Source organism: Melanerpes formicivorus, unplaced genomic scaffold (genome assembly GCF_026170545.1).
Source record: "Melanerpes formicivorus ecotype bairdi unplaced genomic scaffold, bMelFor1.0.p_v2 SCAF_10, whole genome shotgun sequence".
Lineage (NCBI taxonomy): Eukaryota > Metazoa > Chordata > Aves > Piciformes > Picidae > Melanerpes > Melanerpes formicivorus.
The window spans coordinates 479,314-503,759 of NW_027142362.1; the positions used below are offsets into that span (position 1 = coordinate 479,314).

Genomic DNA, 24,446 nt, shown 5'->3' on the forward strand with positions numbered 1-24,446 from the left:
CCTCTTGTTCTGGTGCTGGCTGCCTGGGAGAAGAGACCAACCTCTGCCTGTCTACAACCTCCCTTCAGGTTAGTCCAGGCTAAGCAACCCCAGCTCCCTCAGCCTCTCCTCACAGGGCTGTGTTCCAAGCCCCTCACCAACTTCGTTTCCCTTCTCTGGACACACTCCAGCAAGTCAACATCCTTCCTAAACTGAGGGGCCCAGAACTGGACACAGGACTCGAGGTGTGGCCTAACCAGTGCAGTGTACAGGGGCAGAATGACCTCCCTGCTCCTGCTGGCCACACTGTTCCTGATGCAGGCCAGGAGGACATTGGCCCTCCTGGCCACCTGGGCACACTGCAGGCTCATGTTCAGCCTACCATCAACCAGCACCCCCAGGTCCCTCTCTGCCTGGCTGCTCTCAGCCACTCTGACCCCAGCCTGTAGCACTGCATGGGGTTGTTGTGGCCAATGTGCAGAACCTGGCACTTGGATGTGTTCAATCTCCTGCCCCTGGACTCTGCCCATCTGTCCAGCCTGTCGAGGTCCCTCTGCCTATTTGCAGCTAGTTAAATACAGCCCTTCAGCCCCCAGATTTTCACATATGTTCAGAAAGGTATTTTTTTAACAGACATTTATGTCCTGCAAGGTTGAGCTCCATGCAGCCTGGAAAAGGAAGGAAATCTGAACCAATCTGTAACTGCCAGTAAATGTGGTTGAATAATGCAGTCTGAATCACCAATGCTACTCATCAATTATTTAAATCAAGCTGAGATCACTCAGACATCAGAGATGGCTCCAGAGATTCCTGCCATTAAAAGTGTGCCCCCATCAACAACCTTGCTCAGATGAGGCACGAGGTGTGGAGGACAGGCAGCTGAAATGAAGGCAGATGAGTGTGGTGTTAAATTGCAGCACAACAAACAGCATTCCAGAGTCATGCTACTAGGTGCAGTGTCTTCAGAATTCTCCGGGTTTAGGGGGTACATAGGAAAAGAAATTCACTAGGTCCAGGCTTTCAGAGACCACCACCCACCCGTAAGGGATCTCAAAGAACACTGCACATGATTTAATTCTCTTTTTAATAGACACCAAAGGTGGGAAACTGCAAGTATTCCTAAGAAAGCAACTGTTTAAAGGGGGATAGAAGAGAGAACTTTAAAGGAAAACAATTCTCCAGTTGGACCAACCAAAAGTGAACAACTAAGGTGTGCCAGGAGAGGATTAGATTGGATACTAAGAACAACTTAGTTTCCAAAAGGGTTGTCAAGCTCTTGAGCCAGGGAAGTAGTGGAGCCCCCATCCCTGGAGGGGTTTCAAAGCTGTGCAGATGTGGTGCTGAGGAACACGGTTTAGTGGTGACTTAGCACTGCTGGGTAAAAGGTTGGACTCAAAGAGCTTATAGGTCTCTCCCAACCAAAAGGATTCTGTGACTCTGTTCTAAGTAAAATGAAGAAGTAGAGATCCAAATAAACACTGTAGTTCCTGGAACATGCAGCCTCCCCTGTGATGAAATCCTGAACCTAGAGAGAAGCACTGGAATTCCCCTTGGAGGAAAAAATGCCTCACACTGGAGATACAAAACATCTGGAAGGCTGAGCAGGAAGTGCGGTACATCAGGGCTGACAGAGCACAGCAGCTTCAGTCTAGTTCCTTACAAAATGCTGAAAGGAGAGAGACATTTGCTTCCCTCCAGCCTCAACCCTGATTTTGAGGACTACAACTCAAGACCCACACCTGCAGCCATTCCAGATGTAAAGGTACATCCTTTCTGCCAAAGACCTGAGTGAGGTCATCTTTCTCCAGCATCAATCCAGATCAAGGAGTATCTCATGACCAGAGATTCATTTGGGATCTAGGGGATCTTAATGTCACTTCCTCCTGTATTAGAGAGGCCTCCAGCTAACCTCCCACACATCCAGGAGGATTTTCCACCTGTCCTACTGAACTTTCCCAGAGGGAGGACTACCCAACCGGCCAGTCCACAAGCACAAGAACAACCACAGTGCTGTAACTGAGGGAAGGAGGAACTCCGCAAGCTGGACCCTAATCCCAGGACCACTTCTGTGCTTTACCAAATGCCTGCTTCACAAAACTACTTGGCTAATGTGTCACTCTTCCACTTGGGCCCCTGCAAAGTTTCTCGAGCCCTTTCTAGTGCAATGGCTCAGTTACAACCACTGCTACCACCCCCACTGTTTGGAGAGCATGGGGTGGCCACCAGCCATCACAGTGTGCTCATGGGTGTTAAGTGTAGACTTCTGGGCTCTCTAGGAATAGGAAGGCCATAGATGGCTTCATGGAGTTTAGATGTGCCAAGAGTTAGCTACCAGTTTAATCAGAGTTCTTGAGATACCAGTTTCAGTCCTCAAATGCCATTTTAGTCTTATCTTAGGCAAATTTGTACTAATCTAACTGAAACTGTCCAGTTTTGACATCTGAACCTCCATTAAGTGGAAGTCAATAAAAGCTTCATTGAATGCAGGAAATCAGGGCAAATCTACCAAGATATTGAAATATTTTTGGCAAAAAGATAATGCTGTTCATCATTCAAATGTCTTCAGTAACTGTCATTAAAACTTCCTTCTGTTATTGCAGTCTGCAGGGTACATTGACCTCCTGCCTATGACCTGAGGAAAAAAGCTGCCTTCACCAAAGAACAGTCCTTGCAACTGAACCAACTGCAAGTCTGAAAAGAGCAGAGCTGGTGAGATACAGAGTGATACCAAAAGCTAGCCCTCAGCCAGCAGCTGTTCTCAGTCATTCTGTCAAAGTTACCTTGAGCTCTCAGAGGTTAAACGAGAGGAGGTGGCCCATCCATCCCTAAGCTCTCAAAACAGGCAGAAGCCATCCATGGCAAACCAAGCATCTCACCAATCAATTCACAGCAGACTTCCTTGTGACTTAATAAATGATACTGAGTTTTGAAATATAAGTGGAAAATAAGCAGCAACTTGGTTTACAAGCTTAATTTATATTCACCAGTAGGAGAAAATAAATGAGGAAAACTACATTTACTGACTAAAGACTGGGCTTTTTCTACAAGATGCATGACTGAACTATCGTCAGTACTGGCATTCACATAGGCTGGGAACAAAGTTTTGCCAGTACATGCATCAGCCACTTACAGCAAAGATCTGGGCCAGAACCCAAAGAAATTCTGCCTATGGCTTTGGCCTTACAAATCTGACACTCCTTACCTGAGCTCGGTGGCTCTCATAACAGGCTCACCTCACTTTCACATAGCCCTGAACAACAAGATATGAGAGCAATATTTACGCTGAATAATGCTGAACCTCTAGTTTGGGGCTTGCTCATACAACATGGTGAGCATTTAAGCCTGGATGTAACAAAGTCCTTTTAATTCTTAGATTGCACAGCTGGAGGAACTGGCTTCTGTGCTTTGCACAGCTGGGTCTGCATTACTGTTTGACAGTGCACATTTACAGAGGCTAAAGGCAAGGCTCAGTTTCTTTTCAAAATACTCCAATGCAAACAGAGGTTATAATTTTAAACAGCAGAGATATTTTATTGCCAAAGGTTACAAGAGTATCACTTTTAAAGTGCAAAAGACTGCTGTGCCCGCTCAGGGAAACCAACTGAAACAAAAGTCTTATTAATAATAAAGGGGACCGTGGCAGTTTCAGAGGTGGTTACACCCCACCTCAGGCCTTGTCATTACAGCAGGGGAAACAAACAAACCTAAAATGTCTAAACTGACAGTAGGCCATTATCAGCAAAAAGGTCTGCAGGTGGATGCTGTGAATCAGCAACAGCCACATAACAAAAGAACACACTGTAGAGATGCTCATCATCTTTCTATCCCAAATCACTGCATCCCTGTCTCTGACACGCAGCCTCACAGTTTGTAAGTGCTATCCCAGTACCCCGATAAGGCAGCAGCTGACCAGGATATCTTTATTTAGCAGAGGAAGATACAAATGAGATGCTATACACAGGATAAAACAGGGCAGACCAGAATTACAACAATAATAAAACTTCCAAAGTGCCACTGACCTTGTCATAATGTGTGTGCAGGTACTTCCAGAGCCAGAGCAAATCCAGGTGAGGACTTTAACACAGCATCCCACGCAGCAACGCTCAGTCAAGCTACAAATCCCTTGGACTGCTAGCCACCCACCTCTGCTCCAGCACAAGCAGCTCTGGCAGCAGCCACTGGATGCAGTGGCTTTTGGCTTGCTGGCTGCTTCTTTGTCTGGATTACTACCACACCTGAGCCTGGACGCTTAATTTCATCCCCACGTCCCATGACAGCGAAACCCAAGCCTCTGGTTCAGAGAGGAGCTGGGGTGGCGGTGGGCAGGGCAGCTGCCTCTCTGGGCTGAGCTCAGTATTAATTCCTCAAGAGCACCAGATGGCTACAGCTAACCTTCAACAGCTTAATCTTTTGCCATTTTGATTGCTGAGCACTACCAGAGAGCAGACAAAAACCCCAGGGCAGAGCTGCGGTTTACAACATGCTGAATATTGAAAGCCAGTTCCACCCTAAACTTAAAAACTCCTGAGTGGTGCTGAACGGTTTTCTCTACAACTCTAGAGAAACTTTGGCAAGCTGGTTAGCAAAATGAAGAGAAAGCCAGGTTATTTCTGAGCCTCTGCAACAGACTTGTGTCTTCTCTTGCTTCGAAAGCCTTCAGACTGACCAAGTGAACGGCAGCCAACTGGGAGCCTCCGGTGATTCCCAAGGACGATGATCTGTCCCACACTGTGCTGTCCACAGGGATGGGCAAGAAAAGGTTCTCAGCTCTTTGAGATACTGAAAAATAATTCCAATCCCAAACTAAGAAAAAACCCCAAACCCTGTGCTCTTTAATTAAAAAAATACAGATCTTAAAATCAGTCCAAATGCTTCAGGAAGCAAAGCTATACCTTTGGCATTCCTTCTCTGGCACCTCAAAACAAGGCTTCCTTATTATTTTTACAAGTTGAAAGATCTTTGTTCATTCCTTACAAGACACCAAGGTCTGTCTCCAGGAGGGAAGTTTCTCTCCCTGCCTATCCACATGTCCTCATTCCATTTAGCCCCATAGCCAGGACCTGGCCCAGAACCAGGCAAAGTTCTGCAGCAACCTCTTTCATCTTGTTCTCAGGTTGAGGCAAAATACATATGGGCCAAAAGCAGTTCTTCCATAAAATGTTCCTAGCTGGATTCAAAAGTGGTCACAACCACTTACAAAGCCCGCTGTGAGAAGACAAGAAGAGAAAACTATGACAAATCCAAATGAGAAGGGCTGGGATGGTTTATCTGAGACATTCAGCATCCCCTCTGGAGAGGCCACACCAGAACTGGGCCCTGTCCCTCTGACCCTGATTATTATCTCTCCACAAGTGAGATGTGCCAGCTTCTCAGGACAGTGGGAACCCTCCACACAGCTTTTCTGCCTGTTTTCTGTGGTTGCACCTCACCCCCAGCACCCATTATCTCAGCTAATTAAAGGAGTGGCTCAACACTAGGATCTGCTTGCCAAGGCAGCGGAGAGGATGATGCATTGAGTACCAAAGACACCCTGCATCTTCACCAGGCTTCTAATCAATGCTCACTGTCCCAATTAGAACTCCACAAAAGACCAGATCTGGAACACAAAAGAATGCTTCAAAGGCACAAACCCAGGACTGAAGGGATCTTTTCCATTATTGTTGCATAACCTGGAATTATTTTTATATTGTTTACATGCCAGTACCCGATACACAAAGTGCTGATCTGCATCAAACAGCTTCCAGCATGCAGACAGGTCACCTGAAGGGCAGGCTGACACTTGCAGGGACAGCCATGCAAAGCAACCATTTGCCACCAGAGCCATTGGAAATTTTCTGGTTAGAAGCACTCTGAACCTGCAAGGAAAATCACCATTTGCTAATGCAAACCTGGAAGGAAAATATTAAGTCCTAGATGGAAAACTGCTCTGGATTCCAGGAACTGAGTTACAAAAACCAGAGGCCTCCAAAGGCTTTAGCTCCACACTGACACAATCATTTCTCCATCATGCAGGACAGTGAGGGAAAAGGGAACAGAAAAGCCTCAAATACTGGTAACAGAGACTCAGCAGACGTCAGTGGGCAGTATCATCAGTGCCTGTACGGCTGTGTGACAGCTGTCTGTCTGTCACAGAATCACAGAATGGCAGTGTTGGAAGGGACCTCTGAGGACCATCCACAGCAGGTTGCCCAGGAGTGCAGCCAGGTTGGTTTGGAATCTCTCCAGAAAAGGAGACTCGACAACCTCTCTGGGCAGCCTGCTCCAGGGCTCTGTCTTGTTATGTTCAGCACTGAACTAGAGCTCCACCACATCTCAGCAGGCTCCTGCATCATTCATGTGTCTCCCAGCTCCCTGGGACTCTGGGAATTATTTGCATTGCCCAAGGAACCAAGCGGGTTATTCCCAGTTTGCTTTAGTACAAAAGGGGCTACACAAAACCACTACAAGGCAATGAGCTTAGAGAGAGGACAGAGACACACTGGAATACGACCATCAGAGCAAATCCTCTACAGAACTGTTTAGGGTGGAAAAGACCTTTAAGAGCATTGAGTCCAACCACTAACCACTGCCAGGTCATCACTGAACCTTGTCCCTCAGCACCACATCTACACAGCTTTTCAATCTTCCAGGGATGGGGAGATGCCATCACTGCCCTGGGCAGCCTGCTCCAGGGCTTGAAAACCCTTTTCAAGTGAAGAAATTGTTCTTCGTGTCCAACCTAAACCTCACCTGGTGCAATTGAGGACATTTCCTCTTGCCCTATCACTTGTTCCTTGGGAGAACAGACCGACCCCCACCTCACTACCATGCCAGCAGGAAAATCACATGAAAAAACACAAGATAGCTTTGGGGTCACTAGTGATACCTGCAGCTATCAAGGGACAAAGAACAAGAGCTACTCCGGCAGATGGTGCAGTGCCTTGGGCTATGTTTCATGGGAGAAGGGTAGCAGAGTCTGACCAAAGGCAGCTCACCAGCACAGTGACTGGACATCCCTTCCTTCCAGCTGGGCTCTGAGGGCTGCAGCCAGCCTCTTGTGTACTGAGAAACCCTCACAAAACACTCTCTGGCCTTGCATGCTCCATAGCCCACCTTCAGTTTCACCCTCTCTATTTATAAAGCTTCCTTAGCTGCAACAGGTAACACCAAGCCAACCTCCAGATCCCACATTAATGGCAACCACTCAGAGTAGATCTGGGGCTGCTGTTTTCCTGTCCCTTCTCCTTCTGGCGTGTCACCAAGGACCAGCTACCAAACACAAGCAGGCAGCTCTGCCATCCCCAGCTTACCAGCATGATGAACTGGGCTGTTGTTGATGACAGTGATGGTTTTACTCTCTTCCCTGAGCACAAGTCTCAGACCCAAGCAGCTTCACACACATCTGTTCATCCCTTTCAATCTGGAGCAGCACCAAGAGCCTCCACTGGCCACAACACATTTCTCAGTGGTCAGGTTCTCTCATCAAGGCACCATCATCCCTGGCAGACACAGGAATGGGATGATGCCAACATCCAGCATGCACAGGGCAAAGGCTGGCTTTAAAGGGGATGCTCTCTATCTCCTCCTGCCCTCTGTAGGGTGGAAAGAATCAGCAAAGGCCACAGAGAACATCGATGGTGTTAATTCCCATCCCTATGGGAAAGAGATTGAGGGAATCAAGAGAGCTCCAAATGGCCAGAGGGCCAACTGCCATATTGCAAATACAAATGACTCAGCTCTAAGTGAAAACCTCTATTTTTGTCTCTGGCCTCAGTGATTTGGTTGCAATCCTCCAGCCTGAATCACTCAGAAAGAGGCTTTTGCACGCCCAGCCAGCTCTAAAGTGACATTGGAAGGTGCACATCAAGCGTGCGGAGCATGACTGCGCTTGGGGTTTCCTTTGTGCTCGCTCCCAGGCACAGCGCAGAAGAGAGGGGTTTAAATGATGGAAGCTGTCTCCAGTGAGACCATTCCTGTCCAGCTGAATCAATTATAGCCATGAAACCAACCCAAGGCTGGATTTCATTTGAGACTTCCTAAGGTACAATTTCATGGCTCACGTTGGGTTCTTCTGAAACTCTTCCTTTCCCTGATGTTTAAGCTTTCATCGTAAGGGGAAAAAATCCACACATCAGCATGGTCTCCCTCAAAGAAATGATCTGCTCAATATTCTTCCAAAGAAAATAACGTTCAATTAATTATTCACTGTGGGGAAGCACCACCTTATGCCCAGCCTCCTTCTTGGACAAACATTTCAAACTAAATGCTTTTAGCACCAACTCTGAGAGGCCATGTCTACAAGCGTTCAGGGTGGGACTCCCTGTGTGCATGAGGGGAGGACAAGCCCAAGGTCTCTGTTCAGATCTTTTCAGTCTTCTACTAGCTCCACCAAAGACACATCCAGTGACTCCACAGCTGAGTTGAGAAAACCAGCTCCTAAGCCAATGTTTCACTTTAACAACACATATAAACACCCCTCTGAAAGGAAAATCCATTTATGACACTCCATTTGTCTCTCCAGCCCTTCAAAACTCCACGATGCTCCTGGGAAAGCCAAGCCACAACAGGACTTCCAGAGACAGCTCATCAAAATGGTAGAATAAAGCTTACAGCTGCTCCATCAGGTCCCCTTGGACCACACCAGCAATTTCTCCATCCCTCCATCACATGGCAGGAGTCAATTGTATCTGCTGTCACCTTCATGACCACCAGTGTACCTCCTCCCTTCCCCAAGGAGCACAGCAGGTCTCTTACAGAACCTGGGCATACAAAGATTTTGCAAAGGCTGGCCAGAGAGGAGGGGAAAAGGATAAGCAACCTTAAAAAGGCATGTAAAATACCTTGCACAACTCCAGCTTATCATGCTCAAGAAAGATTAGGACAATCTGGAAGAGGTGCAGAAGATGAATCAAAGAAATGGACAGCTACCAATGAAAAGAGCTTGGCTTGATGAAGAAATAAAGGCTGGACCGGGATGGGAGAAGTGTCCATAAATACATCCAGAGGGAGACACCAGGAAAAGAGGAGAGCTATTTCTGTACAGGGAAAGAACACATTTTGGCTGCAAATTAGAAGAAAGTTTAAAACATTGGAGAAATGAGGCTTTGGAACAGTCTTGTGGGGAAAAAAACCCAGATGCAACAGACAACTCAAGTTTGCTTGAATCAGGCCTTGCAAAAGCATTGGAAGTGTGACACCAGGACACTGACCCAAAAGCTCCTTCCAGCCCCACAGCCTGTGCTCCCACGTTAGGTGTGTGCTATAGGCCAGCTACCACACGCCAATGGGTAGAACATGAGACAGTGACAGCTTCATGGGCTGCCTGGAGGGAAGTTTGTAGAAAGAGAGAATACCTTTCATTAACCAGACTGATGGCCCTAGGGAAAAGCAGGCACATCTAAGGGAAGAAAGCCTTTGGAAAGATTGGAGGGGGTAAAACCCCCAAGCAAAAACCTCAACTTTAGGACACATCAGACATCACTCAATGTGCTGCTTTAATGGCAGCAGCCTAAGAAAACACCTGGCTCCCTGCTGTCCTCACTCATCTGCCACCTAGACACTAACAGGTCTGGACCAGTTTAGGTAAAAACCTGGCACACAGAGGCAAAAAGATGCAACCAAGATATTGGATATGGTAGGCATCAAGAGAGCTGAACGGGTAATTTGGCAACGGCAGAGCCAAGGGAAGTGCAGAGCTGGGAAGGCCATCTGGGGAAAGAGATGAGTGTGATAGTCTGGAAAAGAAAACAACAGCAATCAAAACAGTGGAAAAAGCAAGGCTCTACTGCAGCTCCTGCTGACCTCCATCGGAGCACTTCCACCAGCTTCCAGGCCAGCAGGAGCAGATCCTCCAAGACACGGGTTTCTGGGACAGAGTATGTCCAAAGTAAGATTACCTTAACAGCTGTGTCTGGTGCAGAAGAGAAAGCCTGATGAGAAGACTCTGCTGTTGCCCAGCAGTGCTGCTCCTGAATCAGTCTGCTGCCAAAGCTTTAATGGGGGCTCCCAAAAAAGAGAAAACCTTCCGGCACTTGAGACAAAACCTGCAGGCAGCAGCAATGCCTGCATTGGAGAGAGGGGAATAAGGAGATATTTCCCTTTTGTCTTCCTGATGTCTGGGAATATCAGCATCCACTTCAGGGCAGGGAGGACAAGGGCTCTGCCTTGGAGGACGCTGTTCAATCGAAGGTACATGCCTCCTGAGCTGGGCGATGGGGTTGGGGAGCAGAGTGGTGCCCCGGAAATCCATGAGGAGTTAGTTTGGGACCTGCTGAGCCACTTGGACACTCACAAGTCCATGGGACCGGATGGGATCCATCCTAGGGTGCTGAGAGAGCTGGCAGATGTGCTAGCTAGGCCGCTCTCCATCATTTTCCTCCAGCCCTGGCTCACCAGAGAGGTCCCAGGTGACTGAAACTGGCCAACGTGGTCCCCATCCACAAGAAGGGTCGGATGGAGGAACCTGGAAACTCCAGGCCAGTCAGCCTGACCTCAGTGCCAGGGAAAGTGATGGAGCAGATTATCCTGGCGGCAATAACTGCGCACCAGAAGGGTGGCCAAGGGCTCAGGTCCAGCCAACATGGATTTAGGAAGGGCAGGTCCTGCCTCTCCAACCTGATCTCCTTCTATGATCAGGTGACCCGCCTGGTGGATGTGGGGAGGCCTGTGGATGTGGTCTACCTGGACTTCACCAAGGCCTTTGACACCGTCCCCCACAGCAAACTGCTGGCTAAGCTGTCAGCTCATGGCTTGGACCACCACACTCTGTGCTGGGTTAGGAACTGGCTGGAGGCTGAGCCCAGAGAGTGGTGGTGAATGGTGCCACAGCCAGCTGGCAGCCAGGCACCAGTGGTGTCCCCCAGGGATCAGTGCTGGGCCCTGTCCTCTTCAACATCTTCATTGATGATCTGGATGAGGGGGTCGAGTCAGTCATCAGCAAGTTTGAAGATGACACCAAGTTAGGGGCAGAGGTTGGTCTCTTCTCCCAGGCAGCCAGCACCAGAACAAGAGGACACAGTCTCAGGCTGCGCCAGGGGAAGTTCAGGCTGGAGGTCAGGAGGAAGTTTTACACGGAGAGAGTGATTGCCCATCGGAATGGGCTGCCCAGGGAGGTGGTGGAGTCGCTGTCACTGGAGGTGTTCAGGAGGAGACTTGACAGGGTGCTTGGTGCCATGGGTTAGTTGATTAGGTGGTGTTGGGTGATAGGTTGGACGTGATGATCTTGAAGATCTCTTCCAACCTGGTTTATTCTATTCTATTCTATTCTATAAGGTAGAAAGGCTCTGCAGAGGGACCTCGACCGACTGGACAGATGGGCAGAGGCCAATGGGATGGCATTCAACAAGTCCCAGTGCCGAGTGCTGCACTTTGGCTACGGCAATCCCATGCAGAGCTACAGGCTGGGGTTGGAGTGGCTGAGAGCTCCCAAACAGAGAGGGACCTGGGGGTGCTGATCGACAGCCACCTGAATATGAGCCAGCAGTGTGCCCAGGTGGCCAAGGGGGCCAATGGCATCCTGGCCTGCATCAGGAATAGTGTGGCCAGCAGGAGCAGGGAGGTCATTGTGCCCCTGTACTCTGCACTGGTTAGGCCACACCTTGAGTCCTGTGTCCAGTTCTGGGCCCCTCAGTTAAAGAAGGACATCAAAACACTTGAACGTGTTCAGAGAAGGGCAACAAGGCTGGGGAGAGGCCTTGAGCACAGCCCTACGAGGAGAGGCTGAGGGAGCTGGGATTGTTTAGCCTGGAGAAGAGGAGGCTCAGGGGTGACCTCATTGCCCTCTACAACTACCTGAGGTGTGGCTGTGGCTGGGAAGGGGTTGGCCTCTTCTCCCAGGCAACCAGCACCAGAACAAGAGGACACAGTCTCAAGCTGCGCCAGGGGAGGTTTAGACTCGAGGTGAGGAGGAAGTTCTTCACCGACCGAGTCATTCGTCATTGGGATGTGCTGCCCAGGGAGGTGGTGGAGTCACCGTCCCTGGAGGTGTTCAAGAGGGGATTGGACGTGGCACTTGGTGCCATGGTCTAGGCATGGGGTCTGTGTTGATAGGTTGGACTCGATGATCCTCGAGGTCCTTTCCAACCTAAGTTATACTGTGATACTGTGAACCTACTGCAGCCCACAGCATTTTTCTTTCCACAAGCTGCCCCAAGGCAGGCAGCAAAATGAGGCAAGGCATGTTTTGTACCCTTCCCACCCGCCTAGAAAGAGCTCTGATCTGCTGCATCCGAGAACCTGGTTTGATCCATGCAAATCACTGATATGATAGCTTTTGTTCCCACACTGCCACCATGTGAAATGTCCAAGGTGCACAGCATCAGAGAAATGTGACCATGGCTACAGGCCCGCTTAAGGAGTTGGGACTTGCTTGGTTTTGAAGCTGCATGTGAGATCTGAAAAGGGATCCAGTCCATTAGTGTACAAGACAAAAAAAACCCAGCATGCTCCTGCTTGATGCAAAACCAAAAGCCTTTCCAAAGGCTCTTTGATGTGCAAGACAGAAAGACATGCAGGCAGATTCTGGAGGAGGTCTTGTCTTCATCAATTACCAGCACTCTTCTTGAAGCTTGCTTCCCAGACAGGACTTTTATGTGAAGTAGATAATCACAGTGGAGAGCTGATACAGCTCTAAATCTTGTAGCTTTTCAATTAAGCAGCAATAACCTCCACTCGAAATGCTCCTTAACCAAGATGGGAATAAAGCAAATAGCCCCAACCCCAACTACCTGCAGGTGAAGCAATTTCAAAGGCAGGCATGCTTTTTAAAGGTTGCTTGTTGAGCTCCTCTCAGGAAGCCATGCCAGCTTTCCAAGCAATATTCTGATCATTAAAACAAGCAGTGATGTAATTTCCACAGCGACCACAAACATACCAAGAATATTTGAGCTAAATTTATCCAGACTGCTCGTTTGAATCACTGCTTTGCTTCGTGATTTTTCCATGAGCTTCAACTATGCACAGAAAAGGAGCTGCGGGGAGCCTGGGACTGAGCTGTCCCCAGCAGCAGCCGAAATGCCAACACTTATGCTTAGGAGCCATTGACTGACAATTAGACAGGAATTTAAGCTGCTCCTCCAGCTCCCAACCCCACGCCCCTGCTCCTTTCACCCTTTGCCTACCTCCTACCCTTCCTGTAGCAGACTGACCCTTTCCCTCTCCCTTGGGTGACACAGGATGGGGCTTGTCTTTGTGACCCAGAACTTCCTGAACCTCACCACAGATCTGCTGCCTTTCCCAACCGGAGATAGACAGCCAAAAAAGAGAGGATCTGCACCAGAATTCCTACTGCTGTGTGCAGCATCATGGCAAATCCTGCCTGCCTCTCAGGAACACCACATCCCATCATCATGACCACCCATGTCAGGAGAGCTCAGGCTAGGGAAGGCTGTCTAGGCACCCTCACCATCAGGTACCCTGCCAAAAATGCACCATCACAAAGACTCAGTGTCGAGGGTTGAGGGGAAGGCCTCAAGCCTTCTTCCCACCCCTGTAAGTGAAAGGAAAGAAAAATGAAAGAAAGAAAAAAACCCCACAGCCGGATTAGCAAAGGAAATGTGCTGTATTTACAAGTGCTTTAGGAAATGCAGGTTTATATACACCCTTTACAGTATTTACAACATACATACAGAAATAATACAGCAGAGTAACACGGGAATGAGATTCCCTCCTCTGCTGAGGAGAGTTCCCCGCCCCGTACCCCCCTTCTCTCCCCCTTTTCCCCAGAGAGGGTTAGAAAGAGAGAAAAGGAACAATTGTTAATGAAAAGCAGTTATATGTTAGTAGAGGCCTTATCTGCTCAAGGTCAGTCTGGCCGAAAGCCCAGAAGCTGCAAGCTGCGAAAGGAGAAAGTGCAAGACTGAGTGAGACTTGACTGGGAATCAAAACTTAAGGCAGTGCTCTGCCTCTCCACCAATGAAATTAGTTTAGACCTGTCCTTTGTTTACAAAACATTCAGCCATGGTGTCCCTTTTCTTAAAGGCACAACCTCAAACGGTCACACTCAGTGATTTGGTTCTCCCTCTCTTCCAACATGCTCAGTGCCATACTGGGAGGGACTGGGTATTTGCAAAGACTGCAGCATAGCCTCTGAGATTTCACTGCATCAACCTGGCTATTGTTCAGTGAGAACCTTTTTCAACTGTCATATTTTACCATGGTCTGAAGATGTCCTTCCTGGCTCCATTTCAGAGTCATGATCTGACCCACTGAGTTTGCCTGCATGTGTTTTAGGGGCAGTTTGTGATTTCTGAAAGCACTCTTGTTTTTTTCAGAGCAAAACCTGTAGACCCCAGAGCCCCTCTGACTGCAGGAGGGCGTTCTGAATGCTGGAGGCCTTCCCTAATACTTAAAGACTTCTTTTGTAAGTTGTCCCTTTAAGTAAGAGCAAGGTACAAATTCAAAGCGTGGACACACTTCTGCTGTGAAACTGTCAGCAGCTTACATAAAAGGGCTGCTGCTGTGGTGATACATAATCATGCAAATAAGCAATTGCTGACCCACTAATGAGCACACAGACTTGGATTAAGGAAAGGAATTAAATATCAACCTAATTTGATGTAAAATCTGAAACAGAACCTATTAAGTGACAGACTTCACCCATACATCAGACCGGGAGCAGAATGGTATAAAAACCCAGCCCCCAGCCCCTCATCTGCAATGCAAACATCTCCCCCCCAGTTAGCTGCCTTCTGCCAAGCAGAGCCCTGGCAGGCCCTTTATCGAGCAGAGAAATGAAAAACAAACAAACCACAGACTTAATGCTATAAAGATCCCTGAAGACCTGATCCCAAGCCTGTTATGTCAGTGCAAAGACCTTAAGAGGTTTGGGATAAGGCCCCTGTGGGCTTTGGAGAGGATGAAACCAGCGCCCATAAACGCATAGCACTTTCTTGAACGCAAGTATAAAATGGCCTGCAACACGACTGACAGAGCAGGACATCAGTTACAGGCCTGGTAAAGACTGAGTTGGTGTCAACACTACCAACTGTTTTTCTCCACTGAAATGGAGGAGTGTGCTTCCATGACCACAGTGCCAGCCCTCACCTGAGAGCTACCTTATGGCCACACATTAGTTACCTCATTAAGGAGTCCCTGTGTACAGGTTCTAAGGCCAAAGGACTTAATTTACTGCCTCATCACCTACTCTTTGTTTTGTCTAGGTTTGGGGTATCATTACCTACATTTCAATGTAATAAACCACAAATTTAACTGAAAGGTGGAAAAATAAAGCTGTATGGCTGCAGATAGCACCAGATACAGCTCAGACGCACAACAGTGTTTTACTGCTGCCTGTAAATCAAACTGCTTCTCAGGCTGGACTCTGCTCAATTAGCTTCCCAAGGCCTGCGCAGCACCACTGGCACTCCCAGCAGCTCTGCCCTCCTTGATACAGTCCTCAAGTTCAAAAGCAGGATGACTTTGATAATATTTCTCAGGAAAAAGATGGTCCTGCCACTACTAAGAACTAATCTTTCCTTTCTATCGCCTTGTTTCCAGAGATGCACCACCCACAGTCCAAACTCCCACTTCCCACAGGCACAAGAAGGTGTTTTCAAAGGCAAATGATTCTTCTGGTTGCCTCCATTTCAAAACACAAGAGCCACCTGAAAAGAGTGCTCACTATCCAGACTGAAAATCAGTTTGGTGCCTTAATCAGGCACCTCATTGTCACTGCCCCAGCTCCAGTGTCCTCTTTGGAAAGCCAGGCTTAGCTCGGTGAGATGGTGCAGTATGTGGCTCTGCTGCAGCCTGCACAGCAGAAGCAGGCTCAGCCACACAGGTTCTGTGCTGCAGACCAGCCTTCCATGCTGGCTCCTGGCCCCATGTGAGACAGCACAACTTCTCTATGAATGTGTATTTAAATAGGTTTAAAAATACAAGCCTATTACCGCTTTAGTGTACTTCCTATTCCTGCCTAGCATCTCCTACTTCTTCTGCAGGGCACTGTGCAGTAAGAGTAACCCATAGAAGGTATCTGCTCTGTTGTTCACTGGTTTGGTTTTGTCTTGCTCGTAGAATATTTTCAATTCATTGTTTGGACTCAAATTAATTTGCAGCTTAATGAGCAGGATGAAAAACAGAAGACCTTCAAGGCTCATTTACTCTGATTATAGAGAACTTCAAGCAACCAACACACTGTGCAGGCCTCCAGTGCTCTGTGAGCTCAGAGCAGCTCACAGATCCTCTCCTCATCCTTCTCCCTGCCACACTGCCACAGCAGACTCCCGGTAATGTTACTAGAGAGCAAAGCCAAGTAGATAGAAAAGCCAAGGTAGAGGCTGGGAGTGATTATACAGCACATGTGCCACAGACAAGGCTAAATCAACACACCCCAAGACCTTGCTGCTAGCCCTAGCCCCATGTGCACAGCTAGTGTAAAGATTAAGGTTTACATAGTGATTTCAAGTGGTACCAGTGGTGCTGCTAATGTGGATTTGCCCTTCCTCCCCTATTCAGCAAGAAAGATTTATAAGCAAAGATATTCATACTACCAAATCTAAGTTGCTAGTCTTCACATTTAAGGAAACAAAATCAACTCTGAGGCAAGGACAACAAAGATCTTCTCTGGAAGCCATGTGTGTGCACAGGCTCTGCCTGCTTTCACTGCCATGAAGAAGGCAGGTTCTTCCCACAGTTTTATTTTTTAAGTGGATTTCACCCTGCCAGCCTGGAAGGCTTGGCTCATCCAGCAAGTACAAAACAGAGAAGCAAGGGCAGAGCCTGTGAAAGTTTCCATCTCTCCACCCACAGTGCTGTCACCTCCTCAAACTGCCACCCCACGACAAAGGCTTTGGCCAGGTTTGCAAATGTGCTTACCCTCAAGCAAACAGGGGAGTGATGCTGGATGAGCAAAGTCATGCCCCGGGGGAATCAGCAGCATTGTTTGCCATTGCTTGTTCTCAGGCTGTCACCATTCAATCCACTGTGAAACTTTCCAGCTAAAACTGCACCAGCACCTGAGCATTCCCTCTTGCTAGAACAACTCCTTAACTCTTCCAGTTAAACTCTTTGTACTTGCACTGGAGGCTTTTCTACTATTCAGGAAACAGCAGTGCAGGCAGCAGCTTTCCCTCTAAGTCAGTTCTGAGCTGAGCCATGGCCCAGACAGGGTTGCAAAGGTCACTACTGCTGTGGGTAGCTTCTTTCTGATAGAACAGGAAGCCCTGTGAGCTGCAGCATCAGCACTTGAAGCTACTTCTGCAGCACAACTTTAAGAGCTCCTGGTTCACTCCAAAGGCTCCCCATGTCATTATATTCTGCTCACTTGTTTGATCCCTTATTGTAATATTTAGGTCTTTTAATATTTAGGTCTCACCCTGTCCATGGAAGTGTGCAAAGCCAGGCTGGATGAGGCCTTGATCAACCTGGTCTAGTGGAAGGTGTCCCTGCCTATGACAGAGGGGTTGGAACTGGATGATCTTTAAGTTTCCTTCCAACCCAAGCTATTGTATGATTTCCAGGCACACTGCATAGGCATGGACCTGGACAGTTGAAACTCACTGGCTTCTAACAGATTTGCCCAAAAAGCAGCTGTGAAGGTTCATTCAGTGGGTATCTACTACAAAATTTCAAGCAACTCCCACTGCTGCTGTCCCTAGTTATGTACCATTTTATACATTACAAGGTAGCACCCATTTCCAGCACTCATTTCTAGATTCAGCAGGAGAGAAGAGACCTCCTCTGGCATGTTTGAAAGATAATCCAATTCCACCTCCCAGAGGCTCCCAAGTGGCAGATGAGCGACTCTGAACACCATTCTCAGTAAGAGAGAGATAAGCTCTTTAACAAGAGCACGCTGACATTTCAGAGACAAGCATAGCTGTTCTCTGCCTTTATTCAATTGCCTCCGAGGAACTCACAGAATTAAATCCTAGCTGTCAAATTTCCTAAGATTCAAAGAAACCAACAAGCCCACAGAAAGGAGATGAATCTCTATTCTCTTCTAGGCATTCACATAGTGCTATCTTCAGGCTTCCACTGTATTTTCTACAAGCTTCATATTCTGTCACCTTCATTCTATTAGGTAGAGCTCTTTAATCAAGCTGAAACCCCCCCAAAGCCTGTGCTTCACGAGAGGCTGCAGCCACCCCCATATCTCTGCTTGCCTCCTTTCTTCTAATTAGGGCAAGATGAGCAAATCTAGGAGAGGGGAAGCAGGGTTTGAGAAGGCAGGAGAGATGCTGACTGCACCCAGAATGGAGCACCATTCTGCACTCCAGTGACAAATCCTTTCTGTGGACCACTGAGCACTCACTGGCATCATGGAGTCAAGCCCAGCACCATCCCTGGAGGGCAGACTGGATCCAGTTCTGAAATAGTTCACCCGCTCTCAGGATACGTGGGCATCCTACTGACATCCTGGCAAGATCACTGCTGCAGCCAAGAGGAGACAAAGCAGCAAGGTGAGCCCTTGCATCACATCTTCTATTTGCTAACTAGAGTCAGTGATGCTGTGAATCTGTTCTTCATATGAGGCTCTGGCCAAATGCATAGCTGCCAGGAAATAAAAGCCCTCACAACCTTCAGGCTTTCAAATGCGGAAGGCCCTGCGTGCAGGAGGTACCTGTGCCGGCCACAATGCCACTGACCCAAGTGACCATCAGAGAGCCACGAGCAGCACCACACTGCTGCTAAACCCTTCCCACCTGCCTCTGTCCCTCCTGGCCAAAGAGACTTGGAGCTTTGCGAGCACCAACGAGGCTGCTGGCATTAAAGGAATGATCTCTACTCTCCCTTCCCAGTGGTTCCCCTGAACGGGGCAGGAGGCTGCATCCGGACTGTTCATAGCGCAGCAAACAATGGGCTCCAACGTGGAGGCTGGGTGAGTCACCCTGGTCCTGCTCAGCAGCCAAACACCGACCAAGGACCGGCTCACTTAGGGAGTGGGCTAGCTAGCTAATGACAATTATTCTTGGCAGGATTCAGACAATCCCAAAATAAAAATGAGTTAAAACATCTACAGCATGCTTATAAAGAGCAAATCCACCAGGGCAGTCCTGGATCTTAACTCTCCCAGGATGCCCTTGCCAGTTTCCAATGCTGTCTATCAAATAAAATAACCCAGATGTAAGTATAGAGGAGTTACATCAGTAAGATTTGTCTGCTTCCAGTTAACTAGTTGAACTGACTATACTTACATAACAGAAACATTCAATAAAGTTCCCAGAAGAAACACTGAAGTTGCAATGTAGAAAATAAAACCTTTTCCATTTTTTGCTTCATTAATCCCCCATAAGCTATTTATCTATTTGCTGTGTCTTTAAAGAGTGAGACTAGCTTGTCAAATTATTATTGCAGAACAAAACATTTAGCAACTCCTAAAACTTGCAATTCATTAGCACAGATTAAAACTCTTCCCACGCTTTATAGCCTAGTATTCAAGTGGAGATAATTTCTTCCAGAGAGAAACTCAGAAGACAGAACTAAAGAATTTCAAGGCTATTCAGCAATCAAAAGCTCCTGATCATTATAGAGACAATGCTGAGTAAGGAAACAAAAACCAACAGCCAAATCAGTATCACCGAATGAGCAGAATACATACAGAGAAAGGAGAGCTCCCAGAGCCGCCTGTGACGCTGATGAGAAATGTCTTCAAACAAGAGAAGGTGGCCTCTGAATAAACTCTCAGGTTTTGCTTCATAGTTGCTGATGAAATCCAAAATAAGGCTGCACAAACATAAGCTTCCACCGAAGCCTGCTTACTCACTACAAAGCGTCAAGCACACCTTCATCCCACACTGCAAGCGCAGATGCTGCCTCCTAAGGAGCTGCTTGTTGCAAGGGGGAACACCATTACACAATAACCAGAAGGCTCCCTCTTGATGCAGAAACATAACTGGGGTTTGACTCAGAGAAGTGCAGCAGTGCCTGGGAGCTGAGGGTGTCAGTGACAAAAAACATCCAAAAATAGTCTGGCTGTTGACATTAAAAAAAAAAACCCAAATCCCAAACCCCCACAACCCTAATGGGAAGCAACCTGAAGCACCTGGCCCTTCTGAGAAGGAAATTTCCACCTATGGATTTATTGCATTACACAAACACAGCCCTTCCAATCTAGCCCAGCAATAAATCACTGCAAGGCACTGAATCAAAGCTGACAGTGAAACTGGAGCAGGTTAATGTCTGTTCATCCCCAGGAAATGATGCTCTGATCTTAGCAGCTTTCATCCCCTAAACACACACGGCACCAGGAGCTGGGAACATATTTGCATTCACACACTGAAAAAGCACAGATCTTGTAAACCATATTTAGGAGCTGGTGAGATGTGAGACATATATTGACTAATTCTGGAGGCCTTTGGGGAAAATTGGGCTTCAGAGGAATGCTATACTTATCACTCGGCTAGATCAGCACTGTTCTCCTTGGAAGTAAAATTCCTTGTGCTGTACCACAGATTGTCAAGATTAAGGTTCAAATCACTCCAAGATCTTTCATACATTTAAATTTCACCAAAACTCAGTGGCAGCTGGCTACTGAGTTCTCTCAGAACCTTCTGCTCCCAATCTAAACAGGAAAGAAAAGAAATCCTCCTCTTTACCATTTTGTGGCTCCATGTTGCTCTCTCTGCAAACAGTGGCTTCCTCAGTTCCCACACACCAGTACATTCTGGGGGGCAGTTGTGAAGATCCAACAGACAAACTTTCAGCAGCACTTTCAGTGAAGAGTGTTGTCAGAGCTGAATGAACTCCATCAAGCAAAGGCAGGAGCAGGGTGACTGCGGGCAAGCACCATCCTGAAGAGACCTAATTTACTCTGTTTAAAAATAAACAGCAAAAACTGCAGTCATTCTCACAGAGAAATGGACAGCCTATTCCTCTGCACTCCAACACTTTTCTCTAAATACTAACTTCCAGAAGCTCACTTCTCATCCCATAAATACAACTCTTTTTGTAACAGCTTTGGTAGGAGCACAACAATGACTAACAATGTCTCTACTATAGAATGTTCCAAACTTTTCTCCACCAAAGCTGCTCAGTCTTTGTGCAGAGGGTGCAGGCAAGGGTCACAGCTGCAATTTCAGCCTCTCCACAAGCAAGTGCAAAGGCAGAGTGCTGAAACCACGAGGCACAACTGGAAAAAATCCTACAGGGAACCTCAAACCTTTCCCATGCCCAAAGACGACTGTGGCTTTTATAAGGCTCCACTGTGAGAGACTGAGAAAGACTGGTGTGGGTACTGAGACAGTTCTGTAGAGAAGAGGGCTCAGAGAAGCATGTCGGCTCCTTTCCCCTTTGCACAGTCCTTATAGAGAACTCCACCAGCCTAGGAGTCTCAGGCTTCTTCAAACACATTCGGGGAGGCAAATCAGGCCCTCAGGAGCTCTTAAAGGCTGGCTTCTTCGAACTGTCTTTCGTAACAGCCAGCAGAAAACTGCACAGCTGGAGTCTCCCACGGCATTTCCAGCTCCTTTCCTCTTCAATGCCCCACACCTCTAATTTTCTGCCTCTTAATGTGTCTTCCACAGAGGTTAAAACTAGGGGTGAATTTGCAGCATGTGCCCAACCAGCACCATCAGCCCTCCCTCCCTTTCTGCTTTCAGTTTCAGTCAGTTAATGTCTCCTAGGTGCCCCTCACCTTTCACTCTTACTAGTTCTTCCCACGTCTGCTGCTTGATGTTGAGTTTTGATTGGAGGCTATAACTCAGCAAAGCATGTAACTCACCTCCCACTTCAGCTAGTAGGACCCAAGAATATCTCTGACTCTCCCTGAGCAGAGGTGGCCTCCTGAGCTGGGATCAAAGGCCAGGGAGAGTTTTGATCCATCACCGCCCTCCAGGAAGCTCTCTGCTCCTATCTCTACACAGAGGATTTTAACCAGCAGCCAACAATTTTAAAAATCACAGTATGCTACACCAGCTGTTCCTAGGCAAAACTCAGCTTCTGACACCCCCTACTCTGTAGTGCAGGAACAAAGCCCACACCCCAAGCACCGTGCATGCCCCTGCAATCGGGGCGCTAACTTGGGTGCCATATTGCAAATAACATGGGCTGAGAGCCCTGGGCTGGGCACCACGGCAAGCACCTCCACCTGCACACCACAGCTACACACCCCCTTTTGCAGCAGGATGGCCACAGCTCCAGATGCATGCAGCTGCCTGAGCTGTGGAGCACCCATTGCTCACTCCAACCTCTCAGACTACGGCAGCAGCTCATCTCCAAGGTCAAGCCCTGGCAGCTCTCACAGCCCACTGCAGCAGCAGCAGCAGCTGGGTACACCTAAGAGGCTGAACTTGGCAGCTTTAACCCATACAAGGAGGGGAGGCTGCTGCAGGAGGCTGAGATGGAGGTAGTTCCTAAGCTCAGATCCAGCCCACAAAATGCTGAACTGGGCCACACTGGAGCAGAACTAGAATCTGCCCTGGAACATGCAGAGTTCCCATCAGAGACACCTTGACTCCTGGGACAAGCTTCCCTTGGCCACACTGGCAGGCACAGCTGCTGCACTGGGACCCCACATCTCTGCACATCATGGGTGCAACATCCCAAACAGGTGTCAAGGAGACTCTTCTGCCTCCCCAAAGGTGTGTAAGTGATTAACTCTGCAGACAGAGGGGATGTGATGCTGGCAGCAGCTGCCTCCCCTGCAGCTACCCTAAGAACACTTCCCCATGCCCAGACCAGCAGAACAGCTCTTCTTAATAGAGGCATTTCCTTGCTGTGTGACAGGGGCACACCATGTGCCCTCACAGCAACTGCAAGAACCACTGAATGGGCATCAGTGTGGACTACAGAGGGTTGAAAATCATCCCACTCCTGATTTTTAGCTTTCTACTCAGCTTATTCCCCAGGCTGAAACTTTCCTCACAACAGTGAAAGGAAAAAACTGTCAGGAAACACAATGGTGTGGGTTTGACACTCAGCTCCTTTTAACTGCAAGCAGGACTTCAAACGCTGCAGTCGTATTACTGCCACACAGCACCTCTGTGAGCAGCATTTTCCACGTTCCAGGACCTTGGGGTGTCAAATAAAAAACCTTTACAGTGCTTTTACCTAAAGCAAGACAAACTCAGCTGCAGTCTGTGCAAACAGAAAGGCTTTGATTTAGGGACAGGGATCCTCTGGGCTCTGCACACCTGAATGCTGACTCATCTCATTTCACATCTTCCCAGGCTCTCGACCTGCCACTGCCGGCTGTCAGGCTGTGTGTCCCAGCACCATTTCCAGCACTCTCCACTTTGCCAGCCTGCTTGGTCTCACCCCACTGCCAGGCACCCAGAAACGCCGAGGTTTGCCCGAGAGGGCCTCCCCGTTCACAAGAAACTTGCCAGAACTCGCAGTGCTTTGCTCCAACCACCTGTAGCTGCTTGAGGAGCCCGTAGGGGTCCGGGCGCAGTGGGGGCTATCACCGCGGCTCCAGCGAGGCCCAAGCCACGGCTGGGGTCGAAAGCTCTGCAGGCTCACCTGGCTGCCACCGCACAAGGCAGCGTGAAGCCAGACCCGGGCCGGGCTGGGGGAACCCTCCCGGCGGGGCAGCACGCCTGCCGCTGCGAGCAGAGCGCCGCAGAGCACCCTGCGGCTCGGCGCTGAGCGGCCGCCGCCCGAGGAGCACCCGGGCGCTGCAGCCCGGTACGGGGCGACTCGCCACCCTCCTGGCGACCCGGTCACCTGCCCGGCAGCTCAGCCAAGCGGCTCCCGGCAGGCCCCGCCGGCTCCCGGGAAAGCCCCGCCGCCAGGGTCGGCAGGCCGGCGGACACCGCTGGCAGCGCAGCGCAGCGCGGCGCGGCACAGCCCCGCGCGGCCGCGGCACAGCCCAGCGCGGCGAGGCGCAGCCCAGCGCGGCGCGGCACGGCCCCGCGCGGCCGCGGCACAGCCCCGCGCGGCCGCGGCACAGCCCAGCGCGGCCGCGGCACAGCCCCGCGCGGCCGCGGCACAGCCCCGCGCGGCCGCGGCGCCGATTACATAACGCCGAGTGCGCAGGGCTGGCCCCAGCGCGGCCGGGCCGGGCAGGGCAGCGCCCGCCGCCGCCGCGCCAACTTCCCTCACAACTTGCAATTTTGCTTCCCCCTCCTCTCCCCACGCGCAGGGCCCCGGCGTGCGCAGCAGCCCCCACCCCGCTGCCTCCCTGCACGGCGGGGCAGGTGCCCGCGGGGCAGAACCACGGTACCTCCTGCGTCCCGGGGCTGCCGGCTCCCTGCGGCCGCGCCGCCGCCTCCTCCTCGGCGCCGGCCGCCTCGTTCTGCAACTCGGGAGGCGGAGGGAGGGAGGAAGGAAAAGGAGCGGGGCAGTGGACGACGCCTCCTCCGCCACCGGCCCGCTGAGGGCCCGCCCGGCTGCTTGCGCCGCGCCGGCGAGCGGCGGCCCCGGAGGCCTTGAGGGGCTGGGGGTGAAGGGCCGTGGGCCTCACGGTCACTCGTCTCCCGCCCCGGGGCGGACCTCTCCCCTTGTCCGCCGTCCTCTCCTGGCATGGAGCCATCGTGGAGGAAGAGTGTGAGGGGGGGCACGGGGCAGGATCCTGCTCTGGAGCACGTTGAGAGAAGTGCACCGGTATT

General features: G+C 49.6%; 1 protein-coding gene across 1 annotated transcript in view; it reads right to left on the bottom strand.

Annotated features, from left to right (window-relative positions):
* The window catches only part of LRRK1 (leucine rich repeat kinase 1), an 85,933-nt gene extending 61,692 nt beyond the window's left edge, over positions 1-24,241 (bottom strand). Inside the window, exons 1-2 of the mRNA XM_068143304.1 lie at positions 24,062-24,241; positions 20,496-20,710 (exon numbers count right to left, since the gene is read on the bottom strand). Of these exons, the coding sequence (XP_067999405.1) occupies positions 20,496-20,562 (67 nt within the window). The 5' untranslated portion in view covers positions 20,563-20,710; positions 24,062-24,241. The remainder of the gene's footprint in view (positions 1-20,495; positions 20,711-24,061) is intronic.
* Positions 24,242-24,446: the final 205 nt, after the last annotated feature.